Below are 22,168 nucleotides of genomic sequence, written 5' to 3' on the forward strand. Positions count from 1 at the left end.
TACCCCCTTCCAAAATCATATTTCCTCCAAAAAAGCTGAATCACAAACTTTATACACAGTGTCCTAGCTGCATTATTCTGGCAGCAGTTCTATCAACTTCCCAAAGCAGTTTATTCTCTGAGGATAGATGTCACATTTAGAGACGATCCTTAATTTTATATGCTGCTTTTAATAACAAAACTGTTTCCATTTTGGATGGTTTACATCTTGATCAGAGTTGATAGACACTTGTGCAGAGGGCCTTGAGTAGAGGGAGAGATTCCTCTAATACGCTGGAATAAGTGAGAAAGTCCTGCTGCTTTATCACCTTCATCATTCACCTTTATAAGTGAAGTAAGGTCTTGCCCTTTGGATTATACAGCTGTCTTGAGGGAGATCTGGGATTTCTTGTGCTTGCTGTAAGGCTTGGTTAAAATAATAATTAAAAAAAACTATTGAGAGACTCCTGTTTGTTGTTTCTCTAAACTGCAGCACAAATGAGAGCTGTAGGGAGATGATGTGAGTTGATGAATATACATTTTGCCAGAGAAACTTGTCCCTGGCAAGGGGATTTCTGGATGTCCCATGGAAGTGAACTTATTTGCAAGGCTCTAGAGCAGGGTTGTTGAACTCATTTGTTATGAAGGCCAGGTCTGACATGAATGTCACTTTGTTGGGCTGGGCCATGTGTACTATAAGATGTAATGCTAGGTACTGGAGATAAAAACTATATAAAGGACACAGGAAAACTCAATTAATGATACTATTTTTTATTCAAAATACAAACATGCTTAAAACATTAACACTCCTACAGTATTTCCTTTATTTAATATTTTGGTAACTATGCATCTTGTTCTGAACTATTGCATCAATATCTGGAGTTAAAGCTATTACATATTTCCATGCTGTGCAGTTAAGATTTCAGCTTCACCCATAAATGCCACCCTTCCAGTAACATTTATAAATATGCCAATTCATTTAAATTCTAACACATACATTACTGAACAGTTGTGTACCAATCACCTCTAGGCTGGCTATCCCTGCAGTCATCTGCGCCCTCATTGCTTCAGCAGCCTTCTTGAAACCCAGATCAGAGAAAACTAGCAGCAGTTGTCATCTTAAGCAACGTGCATCTTGCCCCACAAGATTCAGGAACAGTGAAAATTTACAATCCCAAATAAACTTATATTCAGCTAGAGGACCGGGTTATCACTCCCACTTTACCCAACAAGCCTTACTCCCCTGTGAGCATACTCCGAATTGCAGCTTTCTTGGGAAGAAACTCCTGTTAACTTTACTAGTACCTTACTCCTAAGTAAGGATGGTTATTATAGGAGACTGGAGAACAATCCTAAACAAATTCTATTCAGAATCCTACTCCGGTCTGTTAAGTTGCTGGAAAGTGTTCTCAGGGTTGCACTGAGTTGCACATGGTTTAGATGAGAATGCAGTACCCTCGCTCTACACATACTTGCAGTGAAATGGTATCAGTGTTAAATGGTTATTTCCAATAGATAATTTGGATTAGAGATGAGCTCGAACTGAAATATGAACCAAAGTTCGTGATGAACCAGGCCGGTTCGTGGTTCGCGAACCAGCGGTTCGTCAGAGCCCATTTTTTTTTAAAGATTTTTATTCTTTTTATTAACTACATTAACTAACGATACAGAGGTAAGGAAGGGGGACAGGGGAAGGAAAGAAAAAAAAACCAACAACATATAACAACACTACACTACACAAAATGCTTTCCCTTCATACTGCCATTATTAAAAAAAAATTAAAGCTTTGTATGATATTGATGGAGTGGTTGACCTTGCGAAATACAAATTACAATTCAAATTAAGTCTTCCTCCCCCTCCTGGGCCCTGGACGTAATTCTCTCTGAGCAACTGCAGCCGCAGTGCTCGTTTCCTCCCCCCCCCCTCAGACTTCGCCTTTTCTTCTTGCTTGGTGTTTTGCTGGAATTCCGGATTTTTGTCCTCAAAATCCCTTAGTTGATCTTCTGATATAATCTTGCAAGCTTGATCTTTGTAACTGAACCAGATACCTTCCAGAAATAGCCATTTGTACTTTATTCCACGTTCCCTCAGAAGAGCTGCGAGCTTTTTATACTTAAATCTTCTTTTCTGAACTAGAAATGGGACGTCTTTCAGTATCTTAACTTTATTGCCCAAAAAGTCCAGATCCGCATTATATGAGTTGTATAGGATAATGTCTCGGATCCTTTTAGATGAAAGATCGATGATGATCTCGCGAGGCAGCTGATGCTTCGTTGCATATTTTGAAGAAGCCCGACGGACTTCCAAAATGGCACTTTTAACCTCTTCTTTAGTTGCCATCGCGGGTGTCGCCAATAGTGCCGAGACCAGACCCCATAAATCCTCATTTTCCTCCTCTTTCACGTTCTGGAGGCGCAAAATTGTCTGTGTTCGTTCCACTTGTAGCCCGATCAGCTGGTTCTCCACCAGCTTTAACTCTTTATTCGTAGCCCTCACGAGTGACGCACTTTCCCGAGCAGACTTCTCTGCCCCCCCGCTATTTCCTTAATGGTTTTCACTTCGCTCTCAATTAAGCCCACCCTTTGATCTGTCTCATTCAGCTTGTCAACAAAGGGTTTTATGGCTTCGATAACCGACCTCTTCACCAATTCCTCGAGCGACTCTCCTTTCCCCTGCAGGGCAGCCGAGATTGACTTGCCCAAAGCGGGACTCTGTTTTTTCGCTGCCATTTTAGGGGGGGGGCCGCCAGCCGAATTCTGAAACTCAGCGAGGGGGAAGAGCAAGCCTTCTTAGCTTCAGATCCCACCACTCCTTCGCGTGCGCTTGTAATAACAGAAGGGATTCGCTTACTTGCAGGCTTCCGCCTAGTTCTGCTCTTTGCCGTTTTCCATGGCCCGGCAGCACTCGAGGCGCCGCACACGTCTGCCGGCCTCCATAGGGACAAACGGGCAATTTACCCCCCGCATTGATTTTCAGGGGGCTCTTCCCGCAGCGCCCCGGACCCTGCCTCCCTCACTGGGAGTCTGGGGGCTAATCCTCGCAGATCAGCCGCCCGGTCAGGCGCTCAGGCGCTTCCTCCCGGACCTGCGGAGAGGAGCGTCCGACATGGCCGAGAAAACGAAACCGAATCCGTCAGAGCCCATTTCTGACGAACTGCCATGAACTTTTGGCTGGTTCATTTGGTTCATTTTTTGGTTCATCACTGCAGATAGCCCAGTGCCGATCAATCAGTTTCCTAGGCAACAGGGGATGGACTTCCTGCAGACCTTCTGTTGGCCCGGAAGTGGCCTTCTGCTGACCTGGAAGTGACGATTTGCTGGCCTAGATGTGACATTTTCATGAACCAAATGAACTGGTTCATGAACTGGGGCAGGTTCACGAAAGTTTGTGGTTCGCAAAATGCGATGAACCACAAGGTTCGTTTTTTTTTCCTGGTTCATATCCATCTCTAATTTGGATACAAACTAACTTTATTAATGCTTCAGTTTTTTACTCATTGTCTTTTTAGAGGGTTTTGCTAAATCAAAATGAATTTTAAGTTTCTTTAATTTACCTTGTTTGTTGGTTTAGTAAACAAGTAATTGAAAATAAGCTGAAACAAAGGCCATTTCCACGCATCCTAAAAAAGCGCCCCACTCACTGAAAGCTGGTTGCTTTTTCTGATGTCTCCATTTCCAAAATGGATATAGGCAGCTTTGTTTCCTTTTTTGCAGCACCAGGAAAACAGCCTGCATCTGTTTTGGAAATGGAGATATCAGAAATCCCGCAAAAAAGCTGCCAGCATTCTGTGAGTGGGGTGCTATTTTTAGGATGTGTGGAAACGGCCAAATTCTGAAGTCATACTGGTTACTTTAAACAATTTTCTAAATCTGCACGTTCATATAGTTAGCTGAAGAATACTGAATAAATGCCGATACGAATTCAATGTATTTAATTTTAATTTGAGAATTTACATTTGGATTTGGGATTTGATTTGTATAATGACATCTTTGAGAGACGCTGTACACATTGTGCACTGCAGTAATCATTTTGTGAGGCTTACCAGTGCATGGTTGTCCATAGCTAGATCCCTGTTATTGAGGACAGGATGCAGCCTACATAAGCCTCAGTGGATAAAAAGTGCTTCTAGCCACAGTAATTGTCTGACTGCAGATGCTCTCTCCCCATTCACAAAGGTATAAATTCCTCCTCTCCCCTGAATATTCTGGAAACCTCATAACTCTGTATCTTGACAGAAATGACTAGAGGATTGTATGATATCTACTCAGAGGCTTTTATAACTGAGTTCTGTTTTCATGAAGACAGACATTCCAAGTGTGGTGAAAGTGGCTTGGAAAACACATTGCTCAAAATGCAGTAGGTTTGTTTCTGGCTTCTTTTACTGAATGTTGAAACAGTAGGTTGGATCCAGACTAAATTTTCTGCTAATGACAGGAGTAGCGTAATTTCCACAAATTCCTTTTGCCTGCTGCAGACTCCTGATTTGCTGTTGAGACTGTCCCCTGTCTGAAGAAGGGAGCTCAGACTCTGGAAATCTTGTTGATCTCTGAGATGCCACTGGACTCAAATCCTGTTGTCCAATCACTTAATGGTCTCTCCATCCTCCGTCTACTCGATTGTCTGTGATGATTCAGTTTTGCTTTTGGGTGGTGATACTTGCAGCGCAATCCTAAGTAAAGTCACACCCTTCTAAGTCCATTGAAGTGGGCTTAGAATGGTGTAACTATTTAGGATTTAGGATTGCACTGATAATATCAAAAAGAAGAGTAGTAGAATCATAACATAAAATACAGCTTGCCACTTGACATATGTTTGTGTTCTCACATACAGTGGAAAGTACTCTTAACTAGATGGGGTCTTTTTTCTACCTCCCTCTCCAAAACCCTTGTCTTCTTAGGAAAATGTAAATATTAATCAGCAATAAAAGGATTAGGGATGCAGAATTTTTAGGAAATCCTGCACCATTGCCAAAGAAAAAGGCTTTAGGTCCATTTTTTTAAAAAATACTAATACTTGCCATTGCGCTTACAGCTGGAGAAAGCGCAGTGTAAAATCTTGAAAAAACAAAATTTATGCATCACAAAAGATGACCATTTAAAAAATTTTTGAAGAAATAAAATCACTTTCTTTTCATCAATTTTCAGTTTAAACTATGGTTATAATACCCCAACACCAAGCATGTTACTTAGAAACAAGTCCCAGAAATGAGTAGCAGAAGAAGAACAGCTTTGCGCTGGCTTTCTAGGGGCATCCAATTCCAGAAACAGATTACTATAATGGGCTCTGCAGATGTCTGCCCTTTGAAAACAGCTCAGCAACATAATTTGGCACAGAATGCAGCAACTAAAATGTTAATGGGAGTACATTGCAGGGAGCGTACCTCCACACTGACTTCCAGTTGTATTTAGTTTATTGCTTACTTTGTTTATAGCGTGCATTTCTTTCTGTGACTCAAAGTGAATTTCACAGTGTAACACAATGCTAACCAATAGCATGAGACATCCCAGACAAAAGAAATCATAAACAGAGCAAATAATGTAAGTAGAAAAAACTCAAGATAAATACAATAACCAATGGAATAGTCTACAATTCTGTTCATTTTGTAGAATTGATCTCCATTTTATTATACTGTAGCCTTATTCCCTGTATACACTTCTTCTCTTGAACAATCACGTTTTACACAGTTGGCGGAATGACATAAGCTTGGGGGCCTTCCTGACCTTCTCAGGCAGGCCATTCCACAAATTTGGAGCCACAACAGAGAGAGCATATATAGGGGCAGGTGTTGACTTTACCCATGTGTCACATTGTTTCTAGCCCCAGTTCCAAATGCTGCTCTTGATCTTTAAAGCCCTAAGCCTCAGATCAGAGGCTGGCTCTGGCCATATGGACTTGCCCTGACATAAGATATTCTGAAGCTAACCTCCTGTATGTGCCTACCTTGTGTGAGGTGAGGTTAGAGGGCTTTGTCAGCTATGGCCCTTGTGCTTGGGAATTACCTGATCTAAAAACCCAATTCAGGCTCTTCATTGTTGACCTTCTGGAGCATGGTGAAGGGTTTTTTTTGGCGGGGGGTGGGGGGACTTAGAAATGGTCTGAACCTAATCAGATGGTTTTATTAATATGGTCCTGGCTCCTGATTGTATTTTAATAACAATAATAATAGCAACAACATTCAATTTATATACCATCCTTCAGGACAACATAATGCCCACTCAGAGCAGTTTACAAAGTATGCCAAAGTATTTTTCCTCCTTTCTGATGATATTATCAGGGCTTTTTTCTGGGAAAAGAGGTGGTGGAACTCAGTGGGTTGCCCTCGGAGAAAATGGTCACATGGCTGGTGGCCCCACCCCCCGATCTCCAGACAGAGGGGAGTTTAGATTGCCCTCCGCGCTGCTCAGCGGAGGGAAATCTAAACTCCCCTCTGTCTGGAGATCGGGGTGGGGCCACCAGCCATGTGACCATTTTCAAGAGGTTCCGGAACTCCATTCTACCGCGTTCTGGCTGAAAAAAAGCCCTGCTTATTATTATTTGGTGTATTGGGGTTTTTTATTTTTGGAGGTTTTAATGGCTGTGGCTCTATAATTGTAGACTGCCGTTTGTATTTTAAATTTTTTTTATTGTTTGCTATTGTTTGTATTTTGATATGTTGTAGAACTGTGTTGATTAATTTGATAAAAGGGTAGGTATAAGTATAGTAAACAAGGAAAAAGATTCTGCTCTGTCAAATAGACAGGTCTCCTAAAACAAATAGCATAAAATAATTTTTATGGGCTTTGATTAGTAATATAACATTGAAATGTAAGGGAAAGGTTGAATCCTCCACCTGTAGGAATCAAACTGGAATAGAGAGAAAGTAATTACTGCATCCTGCTTCTGCTAAACTAATTGCTGTTCTGCTAAACTGGACTACTGAAGGTCCTAGCTGATGATCATGTTGATTTACTGTATAATCTACCCTCTGTGTCAGTGAGAAAAGGGGACTATAAGTAACTATAATAATACTAATAACAAATAATATCTATTTTATCACACTTGTACTGTATTACACTTACTGTATAAGAAAAATTGCAAGTAAACCCAATGCCTGAAAAGGAGTTGCAAACTGCTATACCCTGTTCTAGCACATTGGAAAAATGGAAAAAAGTTTGATTTTTCCATGTTACATATTTTGACTGAGAAGACTTTTTCCAGCATTTTTCCTTATTTTTTTCCTGATCCCTCAAATCTCCAGCTGCCATGGGGACTTGGAATAACAAACATGCTAGGAATTTCACGCTTCCCAGTTTCCTATGGGCTTGATTCAGTTGGGACTGTGTTGTACTAGAAGAGGGAGCATCAGCTTTCCTCCCATTCCATTTTCCCGACCTGAAATAGCCCTAGGGATCTGCTACTTGCTCCACTGGGAAACTTAGGTGAAGCCATAATGTCAGGCTATGGATGACAGGCTATGGCAGATAGACCCCTGTACCATTACAGCAAGAATCCAGGTTCTTGGTTAAAAGGTTTTATTCAGGAATCAGATCATTTCCACAGATATGTCTGTAGGATTACTTAGAAGCAAGGTAAGCAACTAAGCAGTAATAGCAGGTTGACAGGAATACTCATGATGTGTGAAAATCATTCTATTATAGAGCACAATTACTCCCCTCCCAATAGTAAAACACAACTTTTGGCATGAACCAGTCCTGAGAACTTCTCACATATTTTACCTATCAAGTCTAGACACTAAAAGGCATGAGATTAAAATTGAAACACAGTAATTCATGGGAGTGAGCAGTGTAGAAGGTCATAAGCACTGAGAGCTTCAAAGCGTTAGATAAGACACCTGCAGCGTCAGAGGGCCTATGAAAGCAAGCTATGGTATTAGCATCCAGAGGAGTTAGCCATGTTAGTCTGTAGTAGCAAAATCAAAAAGAGTCCAGTAGCACCTTTAAGACTAACCAATTTTATTGTAGCATAAGCTTTCGAGAATCAAGTTCTCTTCGTCAGCAATATGACATCGGGGAACAGCAACAGCAATGGTTTAAAGTATCAGGCCAACATTAGACAATGGCATGGATGTATGGGTACAGACATGATGCATAATTTTGGTAAGTTTCCCAGCAGCATAAGTAGCAGCCCCCCCAGGCGTTTTGAGTCAGGAATATGGGGCCGGGGGGGGGGGGAATGCTGAAGCCTCCGGGCCTCATGCTTTATGGTCCTGATGTGAATCAGGCCCACAAACACCTGGAAAACATGGAACTCCCAGCACATGTGGGATCTGAAGTCTTTATGGTGGCCATTTATTTATTTATTTCAAATTTCTGTTCCGCCCTCCCCACAGGCGGGCTCAGGGTGGATAACAACATATTAAAATACAATAAAAATTCATCTACATTAAAACATCATTAAAACAGCAATTTATTTCTATTAATACACATTTAAAACAGGGTGGCGGACAGCCTTCACAGGGAGGGTTAAGATTTCATACACCCCCTTTTTTTTCCAGGCCTGCGGAGTTCCAGCCTCAGCCATATGCCTGGCAGAACAACTCTGTCTTGCAGGCCCGGCAGAAGGATAGTAGGTCCTACCAGGCCCTGATCTCAGCAAACAGAGCGTTCCACCAGGTGGGAGCCAGGACTGAAAAGGCCCTGAGGGATTTGTAATGTGTTCATCATCCCTTACCTTTTTAAAAAATATGTGGATGTACTTCAGACAACTCTAGATGCTTGTTCATTTTTCTTTTGTTTTCTCCCAAGGTTAATTCAATCCCTTTTGTTTCAACGCAAAGTGACTCTCAGCAAATGAATTTCTGGAGCGATACTCAGTCTGGCTTTAAACATTTTTAATTATATTTTTATGCTACCTAGTCTCCTAAGTACTTGGGTTACATCAAATAGTTGGCTTTCCCAAGATTTCTTGGAATGCCATCATTATTGGCTAGATCAAATGTTCTGGGAGTTTTCCATTTCATATTTCCCTTTGGATTTTTCTAACATTTTGTTGTTATTTCTATAATACTTTGTGGTTATTCTCTGAATCGTCATGGACTATTTATTTTGTATGTTTAGTCATTGGTTAACCAGTAAACCCTACATTTTAGTTTCATTGGCAGATCTGTGATTCATTTTGAAGGTGCTTGCTCCTCAATGAAGAAAAGCATAAAACTAAGACTGAACAATTGTTACACAAGGCTCAGTATTTTGAGAATTTAAAAAGCATGGGAACATTCCATATAGTGCAAAATGTAATGTATTTCATGGCCAACTGACATTATCAGTGCCAAAAATTGGAGCAGTTGAACAGCATTAGAAATCTGTGGCTAAGAAACATTAATGAGAGCCAGCCAGAACTGTAGCAAAGCCACACTGGGTAACTAACCAGGAAGTAACCTTAGGGTCATGGTAAATAGTTCTAAGAAAGCTATGACACAGAATGCGGCCACAGAGAAAAAGGTAAGGTATGTGCTGGGGATTATTAGGAGATGGACTGAAAACAGAATAGCCAGCACTGCTACATTTGTGTATAGATCCATGATGTAGCCACTGTGTATGGCTCTTGTCATGCCATCTCAAAAAAGGGTATCACAGAGTTGAAAAGGTGCAGAAAGGGGCAACTAAAGTGATAAAGGGGTTGGAGTACTTTCCCTACAAGGAAAGGCTGGAAAGCTGGAGGCTGTTCATATATATTCCAGTGTTGCACTTTTAAACTTACATCCATTTCTAGTTTTTCAGTAAATTGTAATAACAACTTGTAGAAGAGGGTAATTTATTTGAACTGTAAACAGCGATCAGTTATTTACTTGCTACATTTAGGAAGCCACAAGCAAGGAATTAAAGCAACAGCCTCCCCCTGTGGTTGCTTCCCAGCGACTGATGTTCAAGTAGAAATACATAAAAGTGTAAAGGTTACAGCACAAAAACGAACAATAGATATTTTATCTCAGACTAATCTGGCCATTCTTCTAGAATGCATGAACAAACATGTAAAAGATCTGTCTGTGCAAACACAGAGCAACAGGTTTTTTTCAAACTGTACTATTTTATTGAGACACGGTTCTTCTCCATGGCTGTGTCCGCACAGTATTGGATATTGCATTATTATTGTACTTCAGCAATCATTTGCAAACCGGATTTTATTGTCCACAAAGGAAAATCCAATTGCAAAATATGTTATAAAGCAAAGATAGTGCATTAGCCAGTTCAGTTTCAGTTTCAGTTTATTCAATTTAACAGCCCATAGGCCATACAATCTAACGAAGTTTAAGAATTAAAAACAACAGTTAAAGAAAAGGTTGCCATGTCTTCAATGTAGTTTTTACAAAGGCTACTCAGTAATAGTCTTAATTTTGAGGCATCAGAAATGTTTGAATGCCTCAGTAGTCATTTTAAAAAAAAATCTCTCTCTGGCAAATTCATGCTTTGGACAGTGAAAGAAGGTATGGGATAGCGAGTCAACTTCAGCCAAAGGGCAGTTGCCGAAGTGTTGATCTGATGGTATCCTGAGGAACTGGTCCTTCATCTGGGCTGTTGGCAATGCGTTGCAGTGTGCAACCATGTATGACCGCCTCAGTTTTGGGACTACTAGCATACTAAGATAATAAGGCTGGTCAAACTGGGTAGGATATTTAATTCCCATGTAGAGCAGGGAGCATTTTCATGCCACGTCCTTTAGAAGGGTGTCCCAGTCCTGCTTAAGCAGCTTCCCTATAAGTAGCTCTCGTCTTTTCCCAGTTAAAGCTCTTGGGTCCCATGGACCTAATTTGTTCATTTGTGTCCACAGTTTTATTCCACCTTAACCAGCAGCGCTCTTGGACTGCTGATTTAAATCAGCATTAGCCAGTGATGCATGATGTAACCCACTAATGAAAATTTTTTAAGGTTTAGTAACTGCTGCCTGAGAAGGAGGGCAGAGAAGATGTCTGTATATAATAGCTATATAGCATTCACTGGTCTGAAGCAGCAAGAACAGGCTAGGAAAAAAAGTTCTCCCTCTGAGGCGGAGGACATCTTGGGTGATTCCCACCATCCAATCAGGGAGGCAGGAACTAACTTTCTTCCTCTTCCTGTCTAGCCTGTGGGACCACCCTCTCTTCAGTTCTTTCCTGCCTCCAGGGAGCGCAGTAGCTCTGCCAGATTGCTCTGCCATTTGACTTCACTTTCTTAACTAGATTTTTCTATTCAGACTTCCTCTTTCCACTTTTGATTCTTCAGACTATTCTTCCCTCCATTTTTGCTGTCCTGTTCTTTTACTTTTGCCTTTCTTCTGAGCGCCACGAATTTCAAGCCTATAGGCAATAGAGCTGACTGACTCCTATGGGAGCTTTATGGACGGCAAGGAGGGGAGCCTAATTACAGCAGCAATTACAGCGGGAAACGCCAAGTCATCTGGTACCGTCCTGCTTGCACAGCAGGAACGGAATCCCGGCACCTTTCCGACATCTGAGCCGTGTATAGTTTCTAAACGCTAAAAGAAGCAGTCGGGCTTTAAATTGATGGCGCAATCCTGCTCTGAAACAGAGAAAAGCGCAAGGAAATGGCCTTGGAAGAGATGCAGGCCTCTATACAGCCCCATCTTCCACAGAGGGAGCTTGTTAAAACAGCGTGCCTCAGCCAGCCAGCTGAGAACAGCGCCTCCTGGTGGAGCTCAATTTTGGCAGGAAACATATCTCCTGGCAGGAGAGACTCGGCTGAAATATAATCCAGACACCCAGAGCTCCAGCTGACAAGCCAGGAGGGCCACGTAAGTGTTGCCCCGAGCGTGTTATACCTTCAGAATTCCTGTCAGTAATTAGACTGACTATGAGGGAGGAAATCCTGTTACTTTGCCAGTCAGAAGCAACTTGGCCCTATAAAGATTCCAGGAATCTCCTCAGCCCTGGCACCATGTGAATGTGCCCATGCCAATCTCCTGGCTGAAGATTTTACAGCAGGCCTTTCCCCTTTGGATTTAGCCCTGCCTTTACTACAGGATCTAGCCCTGCCTTTCCCTGTCAGATGGGTAATGTATAAAGGGCGCAATTTTGCTGGTGTCTTTGAACCTTTTAACTCTTAAGACTAACTAGGAGGGAGAAAATAGTGGTGCGGTGTCTACCTCCTCCTCCCTCCATGAGTAAGGCTGTGGCTCTGTGGAAGAGCTTCTGCTTTGTATGCAAAGGATCCAGGTTTGTTACCCATTAACTCCAGTTTAAAAGATTAGGTAGATGAGGGGAAAAACCTCTTCCTGAGACCCTGGTGTCCTGCTGCCATTCTGAGGAGATAACACTGACCGATGGTCTGAGTTGGAATAAGGCAATTTGTAATGTTTATCAGTCAGGGATCCCCACGGAGCAGGGGGATCACCCTCAGATAGAGTCTGTAATGAGAAGGAGAAGGATGAATTCCTTCAGATGTAGAAGAGGAGGAAATATCCCTACCAGAACAGTCAGCCCAGCTGTCTGAATCTGAGGTCTACCAGTATTTATTATCTAAGACATTCTCAGCCTTAGAGCGGTAGAAATTACCCTTGGGGGAGTAGGACCCTTAGACTGGGAATATCAAATCCAACCCAGGGAAAAAAGAGTCTCTTCCTAGTGAAGGTTCCTCAGAAAAGGTCCTCCCATTTCCAGAATATTTGGGGAGAAGGTTCAAGGCTGAGTGGCCTAAACCATACGCCAATTAATAATTCCCAAACTTGGCCCCAAAACAAACTGTACTCACTACCTTTCTTTGCTATGAGTTGTTGCAGGTACCTGCAATGGAAACTCCAGTGGCTACACTTCAGTCATCTGGGCTCGGGTCAGAAGACGGGTAAGGATCAGTCAGATACCACTTAGACAAGAGGAGAGAGGCCATGCTAACAAGAGCTCACGAGGCCGGGACCATGGCTATTAAGGCTACAGCTATTGTCTCAATTGCCTCAAGAGTGTCAGGAGTATGGATCTGGAAGCTGATCCAACTCCTCCTGTACAACAATAGCTGCCCACATTGAAGGGGCAAACAGAAATGTAAAGGCCAATACCTTCAAGACAGACGTCATCCTGGATACATTTACCTTTTTATTCCAGGATTATGGTCCTGACAGCAGTAACAAGCCGGCACGCTTGATTAAGAGCATGGCCAGCAGATTCACACTCTAAAAATATCATCCTGACTTACCTCTTTCAGAGAGACAAGCTATTTGGGGATGCCCTGGGAAAGATCTAGATTGAGACCTAGGACAGAAGAACTTGTTGCCAAAAACACTCAATCTGAGAGGCGATCCATTGGCCCTCAGCCTTTTATTCACAACACACACTACTAAGGTCCAGACAAGATTCCAAATGGCCATCCTGGGGTTAATTTAGGCAGTCCTTTAATAAGGGGGAGGGGTCCTTTCAAGACCCCACTTGTAGTATAATGGTTAAGTAACTGAACAGTGATGCAGTACTCTGCAGGTTCAAATCTCACTGCTGCCATGAACTTGCCACATGACCTTGGATAAACCAGTCCTCTCAGTCCCAATGTCCCGATGCAGACTCACACTGGCAGCAGGCAAGGGATAACTCACAAGTTGTCCAAGCAGGGCAGCACCCAGTTCCAAGGTTCAGGCACCAACAGGGCAAACTCACGGCTTCAAGTCCAAAGGGGGATTCCAAAAACACATCCACAGGAACAGGCCAAGGTCAGGGACAAGAGAATCAATTCCAAACACAGCAGCAAGGTCAGTAGTGAGCGGACTCATTGCTTCCACGCAGCCACTCCCTCTTTGGCTGCTTTTAAGCCTCACAGTGCTCAGCTGCTTGTGCTATAGCAAGCACCTGCCGGCTGTCTCAGTCCTGCTCCTGCGAGCACTCATCATCACTAATGATGCTGGGCCGGTGCTGTGCTGCTAGCCTGGCACTGCGCCTTCTGGCTTGGAGGGCTCTTCTAGCCCTCCTCTGGCAGTGCTCCTGAGGCTCTGGTGATGAAGGGGGAGAGCTGGCCTGCACCTGGCTTTCTGTTGCCAGCCCAGGGCTGGGAAGCTGAGGAACCGATGTGCTGGGACCTGGCTGTGGATCAGTATCTGAGCCTTCAGAGCCTGCCTCCTCCTGCAGTGCCTCTGCCACTGGCTGTGGATCTGGGTCAGGTTCACCAGCTGCCTCTTCCTCAGAAGAGTCCTCTGAGTCTCTCTGCTCCACTGGGCCAGGTTGGTCCATGACACCCAACTCTCCAGCTGTATTGTGGGGATAATGCTTACCTTGTCCCAAGATCAAACAGACAGTTCTCCACACATGGAAAGAGATCTAACCTTAACACCCGGATCTCTAAGACAGGACCTTCTAGCTGTCCCTGTGAGAGGCCAACTACTCTTTACCATCAAGCCTACATTGACAAGCACTTCCAGAAATATAGGTCCTAAGACCAACGGGAAAACAATTATTTATCAATCATATATTACATATACATAACCATTATTTTAATATAGCATATTACAATATTGCAGCCAATTTTTATCTTCGTTTTACAAGTTTCAGCATATAATTTATATTACATATATCATTCAAGAATCCTCCCCAGGAGGATCAAGGGGTGCAGCGGCAAATTAATGACTTGTACTATATCAAAGTACTTTCAGGAGCTGGTTAAACAAGTTCATGGTTTGTTCCAAGAAGTGTTACATCGGGAAAAGCCAGTTTATTCCTACATTGACAAGCAGGCAGGCCTTGCAAATAGTCTCACAAGGCTATTCCATACAATTTGAAAGCTGCCCACCAAAAAGGGATTTACCCAGTCTTCTTCTTCTCAGTCCCTAAAAAGAATAGGGACTGAAGGGTGTTATTAGACCTCATTTTTTTTTGAACAAGTTTATCAAATTGTATCACTTCTGAATGGGGACTCTGCAGTCTCAGTGACCAGTCAATCAGAAGAACACATAACATCTACAGATCTCACAGAAACATACCTCCATGTACCAATTCTGACAGCCCTTCAACAATACCTAAGATTTTATGTTAAAAACAAACGCTGCAGTTCTGAGCCATCTTGTTTTGGCCTGTCCACCACACCAAGAGTATTCACAAAATTCTTGATCAACCTCATCATACGTTTCAGAGACAGGGGGTATTCATGTTCACTTGCACCCAGACGATCTCCTGATCGGTTCAAGTTCACAAGAAAATCTCACCACAACGCTCAATTCACCATTCAGTCCCTACAAGCTTGAACACCTGGGTTAGATCACAGTCACCAAAAGGGCTTTTTTCTATCCCTCACCAAAGAAAAGGTCAGGAAGACCAAACAGCTGACTGGTACTGTCATCAGAGTGCAAAATCACTTCTCATGACACTACTGAAACTGATGGGTTGGCTAGTGGCCACCTACAATGCAATACCCTTGGAGTCATCTATAGGCAAGACCACTTCAGACCTTTCTTAGATCTCATTAATAACAGATCATGGAGATGACAGATCTTCCCATTCAGATACCACTTCAGATCAAAACCCATCTGAGCCAAGGTCACCAACCCCCATGCAAAGCAAAAGATTCATGATCCCTCAAGAACAACAAATATTTACAGGTGTAAGAATCAGGTTAGGCATGTCTCCCTATCAATGACTTAGAAAGGTGAGCAATTTGTCTGGCCCTGCTCCAGTTCAGAGCTCTGTATGGACAAGATTGCAGACAAAACATATATAAACAAGCAGGGGGGATTTAAGATCTCGAGGCAAAACAAAGTGGCAGCAAGGATACTTACTTGGGAAGATGGTCACCTAGCTGGATGGTCACACATCAAAGGCATATCCAATGCGTAGGCAGACTGGCTGAGAGGACAACAGGGGAATGATCCCTTAAGAAACATAACATTGCACTTTGCAACACCTCATGGACCTGTGTGTGTCCCAACACAGCCATCAACTACCGGGGTACATGACAAGATTTGTTCTACCCACAAGCAGATGCCCTGACATTGCAGTGGCCATTAGGCCTCCTCTATGTATTACTACCCTTACCAATAACAGACCATGCCTTTCTACCCTCCAACAGATGGTGATATTTCCACCTCTCATCCTACTTGACCTCTCTGGTCAAGTTACAGCAGGGACCAATTTGGCTCTCTCATTTAGACTTACTTTGCTTAACCGTGTGGAAATAGAAAGGAACACCTTCCTAAGATGGGGATATTCCCGAGAGGTGGCCAACACTCTCCTAGCATTCAGAAAATAGTTTATGCTCAGAATTTACAACTCTTATTGGGAAGCCCTCACTCAGTAGACATTTTACACAGCCCTGATCAAACATCCATTTGAACCGGTCAAGGATGTTCCCCTGGGAAGGCTGAGAAGGAAGACTATCTTCCTTATTATGTTCGCGTCTGCCAGAAGATTTAGTCAGACCTGAACTCTGTATCTTTCCCAATGGTACGGTGATGCCTCGGACTGTCTTCCAAAAGCGTATTCCAAACTGCATAGTTTACAAGAGATAATGCTACCATATTTCTACCTCTACCCTAAATAGACTAGGGAGAGACTCTTACACAGAAGGATGTCAGAAGGAGGCTCAAGGCCTATCTGCTCCGAACAGTGCAAATTCGAAAGTCAGTCTTACTGTTCTTAAATATATTTCCCCTCAATTTGGGGAAGAAAATGTCTTCAGCAGTGGTAGGTGCCAATAGCAAAACATACACTATCGAAACTCCTAAAAAACAAAACAAAACAAAAAAACCTCTCTTTGTAGAGGTTCCTTGTGGAATACCACTTCACTCTTTGAGGAGTGCTACTACCAGTGCAGCATTACACAGGAACACTTCTGTAGAAGAAGTCTGCAAGGCAGCAACAAGGTTGTCAGTCTTGACCTTATTAAGATGCTACAAATCGAATCTATATGATTCAGCGGATACTCACTGTAGTAGAAAAGTACTGCAGTGTATGATCATGGACGAAGACCATATCCCACCCAGAAACTGGAAACTGCTTTGGGAGCACCCAAGATGTCCTCCGCCTCAGAGGGAGAACGGACCTTTGGACACTTACCGTGAAGGGTCCTTCTCCTCTGAGGAAAGGAGGACATCTTGCCCTCCCCGGGTCTCCGTCCTTCTCTACCCTGCTGCCTCATTCTTATACCTCCTCCGGATTATGCTTTATTTACAGTTCATGTTAATGCAACAGGTGTTTTTTCTCTCAGTATTGACAGTTGCTGAATGATAAATTCAATGTTACTGCTTTGTGGAGTCACCTGAACTGAAGAGAGGGTGGTCCCACAGGCTAGACAGGAAGAGGAAGAAAGTTAGTTCCTGCCTCCCTGATTGGATGGTGGGAATCACCCAAGATGTCCTCCTTTCCTCAGAGGAGAAGGACCCTTCACGGTAAGTGTCCAAAGGTCCGTTCTCCCCCCCCCCCACTGCCCTGTTGTAAATGTCAGGAAAGTAATAGTTTCTTTGACAAAATGGAGCTCCAATCAGTGATAAACAAATACTTGTGGGTACAACTTCATAAAAAGTGCAAAACTATTGTGAAATTGAACCTCTGTACTTCACGCTAATTATTCTTGTTCAAGAGGCAGGAAATAAATCCGTACATAAGTTAAATCTTCCAGCCAGGAGCCAGTCCCCTTCTCAGTTTCAAGTACTCTGTGGACTAAATGAAAGCAGAATTCCTGGTCTGTTCCTGAGCAGCAGCTTGCAAGTACAAGAATAATAGCTAAGCTGCATTGATTTCCTCCAGTGACTTCCAGTTTGTTGCTGGACCTCTTCATTAGAAAGAGAGGAGATCCCTGGGAAAATATCTGGCAGGGTTTTTGACCCTCTGGCCATCCAATCTGTTTTACTTCATCCTTGCTAGATTGCATCCTGCAACTACTTCCTATTTTGCAACATTATTATCTAACTGCAAAGACAGTTTGATTGAGCTTGTTCTGCTCTTCATTTGTGAATTTAAGAGTGTCTTCTGCCAAACATTGGCTTTCACCCTTTTATATCAATGGTTAAAGACTGACAATGGAATCTTTTTGAGTCCTTCATTAGTCAAATAAAAAAAGAGTTGTACAACCATAGTACCTCAGCCAACAAAGCCAAGAGCTGATTATACCTGTGGTTGTATACTTCTCAAGAAAGCCTGCCAAGGTCCAGACCTGTGTAATACTTAGCAGGTAAGTATAAAAACCAGACTTTTTTTTTAATTAGGGATGTATATGTAGGCATATATATTGCTATTACTTTTCTTATGAAATCAGTGTTGCCAGGTGGGTGTGGTGAATATCAAATTTTAAAGTATCAGTCTTCGGTGCACCCCATTGCTCCTGTGTTGCACTGGAAATTACCTCATTTTCCATGCACATGGGTGGGCAGGTGCACTTAGTACATGTGCCTCAGGACTACCTCTCATGTTTCCCTGTGCTTTTTCTCCTGCTGGATAACACTCTTGTTTTGGTAGGAACTTAAAGCCTCCAATGTATTTTTGTGTCCAGAGGTCAGGGCTGTTCCCTTGTCCGGCCTTCTCCTCTCCACCTCACCTCACTGGGCCTCGCACTGAAAGAGTGCCTCCTACTGACTCCCCAAGCTCCTCCTCCTCATGCTGTCTGTCGAGAGGCAGCCTCCTGGAGGCACAGGACGAGCATGGAGCACCTTGTCACTGCTGGGGAGAGCTGCAAGGATCGCCACGGCCACCACCACTTTCTTACAGCCATCTGCAAGGGCTGCAAGGTGGGGAATGGGCATGGCAATTGTGATGCTGCTACTCAGCTTTTGCGTGGAGCCCCAGCCTGATATGAGGCTATCATCCAGCCCCTATCTTGTATGGGCAGAGGGCTAAATTCCTAGAAGGGGGTATGTGAAGGAGCCCCGATAAGAGGACCAATAGGGGATGGGCGAGGGACCTTGGGGCAGTGGCCTGGGGTATATAAGGCATTGCAGCTCATGACTAGAGAGGAGAAGGCTGGAGTTGCTGCTCTCCTGTGGAAGTGCCCAGAGAGAGATTAGGAAGAGCACAACCTGACAGAGGAGGAAGGGTGGGAGTGACAGAATTCCCCCCCCCCTTTCCATCCCTGAGGCCTTTAGGAGCATGCTGTCTTGATCTCCTGGCTCCCCCCGCCCCTTGTCCTTTCTTTGTCTTTGCAGAGACAGCAGATAGGAGCCGAAGGAGCTAGCCCTCTGTTCACCTCCCCACATTTTGAAAATGTTATCATATTTTTCTGCAAACTGGTGGGGGGTGGGGGTCCGTCAGTTTGCAGAAATGTTTTCTGACAGTATGGCCCTGATCTGTGGATTTAAGTATCCACAGATAGGGCCACATTTGGCTATTAGAATATATGATGAAAATATTAATTCCTATGGCACTATAGACGATGTGACCCAGAAATGGGACACAAGTTTAATGAATGTTTACATCTTTTAATCTTGTCACTATATCTCTGCAACTATATGCATATATGTGATCTACCTTGAGTCTCAGTAGAAAAGGCAGAATATAAATAAGGTAAATATATACATGTATATAACTTCATTTGGAGATGTCAGAAGTCTAAATTGGAGGCCTTCGATGAATGTGAGGCGTGGACGAAATGGCCCCCCAAAAGATCCTGCAGTTTGAAATGTTATGAATTTGTACATTTGTCAGTAGCCCTTAATGGTTAACTCCCAAAATAATTAAGTACATCCTAAGAAATATACAAGATCCAGTTTTCAAGTAAAATGAGTAATATATCAAACCAACCAGCATGTGTCATGTAGGTTCCAGATATAAATATGGTCCATACTAGCAATCTACATACATAATATGAAATGGATGCTGTGTCTAAATATTTACAAAATAAGAAATTGTAGATATACATTGGTGTCATACCTCTGCCTGCCACAAAATGTGAAGTCACTGAAGTGCCATTGAAGATGGTTGCCTAGAGGGTTATGGCATCTTCTGCTTTGTTCTTGATGCACCTGCTTCTTATGAAAGTATGTGTGGTGTTGCTTCCTAATGTATTTATGTTATGGCCTAAATGTATTGACAAACTAAAAAAAAAATGTCCTCTAAAATGCTGAGTAGCCCAAGCTACCAGAAATGAGCTGGACTGCCCTACAGTGAAGAGCATAATAGTTGTGCATAATTATTTACACTTGGTGCTGCCTGGAGGCATTAACAACCATATCCCAAAACATTGGTTAATAGTGGAGTATGTGTTAAAAACACATTTCTCAGTATGTCTTTCTGAGGAATATGAGTTCTTGCATATACAAAAGTTTGTGTGTGTGTGTGAGTGTGTGTGTGAGAAAGAGAGAGTCTGTGTGCTTGTAGTAGTCCTCTCTTGGGACAGACACTATAGACCAGTAATAAAAAAGTAGTCATTGCCTTTCTCCAGGAAAAATGGGAGTGGTGTTGGTGGTTGACACTCTAATTTCACTTTGATAAGAAAACATGCAAAGAGTGGGCAAGTCACTCTTTGATCAGATAATACTTCCTAAAAAGTTTACATAACAAGGTAGTTTTATAGAACAATCTTGGGAGTTATTTATAGAAATGAATACCCTGTAAATACTGGGCTTTTTAAAGTGTGTTTCAGGATTTTTCTAAATGGGAATCCTTCAGGTAACCTCAGTATCACCTGAATATTGAAGGAAGGGCTACAATGAACTTGGAGAACCTCAAGTATGATTTAATAATACAAACATCACAGCTAGGTGTTTGTTTAAAAATTCAACTATGTTCAGCATCCATCTTACCTACCTGTTCTGTTTTGCAGTTGGGGAATGGCGGTCAACGTGTATTCTACCTCTATAACCCAAGAAACTATGAGCAGACATGACATCATTGCATGGGTGAATGACATAGTAGCTTTAAACTACACAAAAGTCGAACAATTATGTTCAGGTAAGCCACAACTTTGAAAGATACATTCTTTAACCATGATCATTCAAGAATGTGTCTATACTTCCCTAAATGCTTTCTCTCATATTACTGTGTCCTGTTTTTACCAGATGCTCTTTGTTTTAAAGCATTTTTAAATTTATGAGCATCTCAATATGCTTCTTTTTATTGCAGATTCAATTGGGGGAGGCACACAGATTCAGTGTCCCTATAATATTTGAAATTTTGTTATTTAGTGTGGGTCTATATGTCACTCAGGTTTAGCCCAAAACTTCTTTACTTGCAGAATGTTGAGTAGCAGAAGGGTGAGAGATCCTGATGTATTTGGAAACTTCCAGTTGGTACAGAATGCTGCAGCCAGCATTGTAGGGGCCATATCAGTCAAAACTCTGGAACGCTGTCCCCTGGGAGAGTAATCTGTTCCCGTCTACTGCCATTTTCTGCCAGTGGGTGAAGACTTTTATTTCCGCTTAGTGTTCCCGCAGTGGTCTCTCCTTCGTGTCCCATTTTTTTGTGTTAAATGTTTTAGTTGTTTTTATGTCTTTATATGTTTTGTTTTAATGATGTGGTGGTGGTGTCTTTGGTTGGTTTTAATAAATTAAAATATAATTGTATTATGTATGTTTTACTTTATTAGCTGCCTTGGCCCTTATGAGGGCAGAAGAGCAGGATATAAATTTTGTTAAATAAATAAATAATAAATACAGATCCAAAAGTTGTGGCGGATGTGTTTGTTCTCAGGTATTTTAGTTAACAATGTCCTGGATGGACTGTTGGTGGTCCCTTATTTCTAAGTTCGTTCTTGTGTACACAACTCCTTTATTTCTTCCTTGCATGTTGCAGTAGCTCCTGTTGTGACTTCCTCCCATTGAGTTTGTTGAAACAGTACAGTTACAGCTACTTGTGCTGTGCCCAGCTCCCTGGGAGAGGTATTGTGTGTGGGCTTGCCACAGCAGGTCAAGTGGACAGAAGTTCTTAGATGTTCTGTGACAGTTGAGGGGGCTGCTGTATCTGCACTGGTAAAGGAACATTTGAAAGAATCTATAAGTTTCATGGCGATGTCATGTCTAGTGAGCAAAAGACATCAAAATCAGGAACAGTCTTCATACATTGGGTTGCAAAAATGTTTTTAAAAAACCTATTTTTGAGGAAATAATATAATACTGAGTGGGAGTTCATGCAGCTGAAAACTGTAACAGCAAATTTGGTGTAAGCCTATATGAATTAATATATACTGAGGTCTTCAAGTTGCCTGGCAGCCATTTTATGGATAGAAAATGCTCACAAGTGTAATGTGAAATGAGAGGGAAGGTAATGGGTTTTAAGCAATCATTATATTGCTTTGAGGTCGTTCTGATTTATACTAAATGCATTTAGGTTTTTTCCTGCACATGTGACGTTTGCTGTGAGTGGT

At 42.5% G+C, this 22,168-nt stretch overlaps 1 protein-coding gene across 3 annotated transcripts in view; it reads left to right on the forward strand.

Moving 5' to 3' along the window:
• Nucleotides 1–22,168, forward strand: part of MAPRE2 (microtubule associated protein RP/EB family member 2) — a 142,766-nt gene that overhangs the window by 58,838 nt on the left and 61,760 nt on the right. For all 3 annotated transcript variants that reach the window (XM_054985373.1, XM_054985371.1, XM_054985370.1), the window contains one exon: nucleotides 20,630–20,757. In XM_054985373.1, the coding sequence (XP_054841348.1) occupies nucleotides 20,637–20,757 (121 nt within the window). In that variant the 5' untranslated portion in view covers nucleotides 20,630–20,636. The remainder of the gene's footprint in view (nucleotides 1–20,629; nucleotides 20,758–22,168) is intronic.

The sequence above is a fragment of the Eublepharis macularius genome, chromosome 7, assembly GCF_028583425.1.
Source record: "Eublepharis macularius isolate TG4126 chromosome 7, MPM_Emac_v1.0, whole genome shotgun sequence".
Taxonomy (NCBI): Eukaryota; Metazoa; Chordata; class Lepidosauria; order Squamata; family Eublepharidae; genus Eublepharis; species Eublepharis macularius.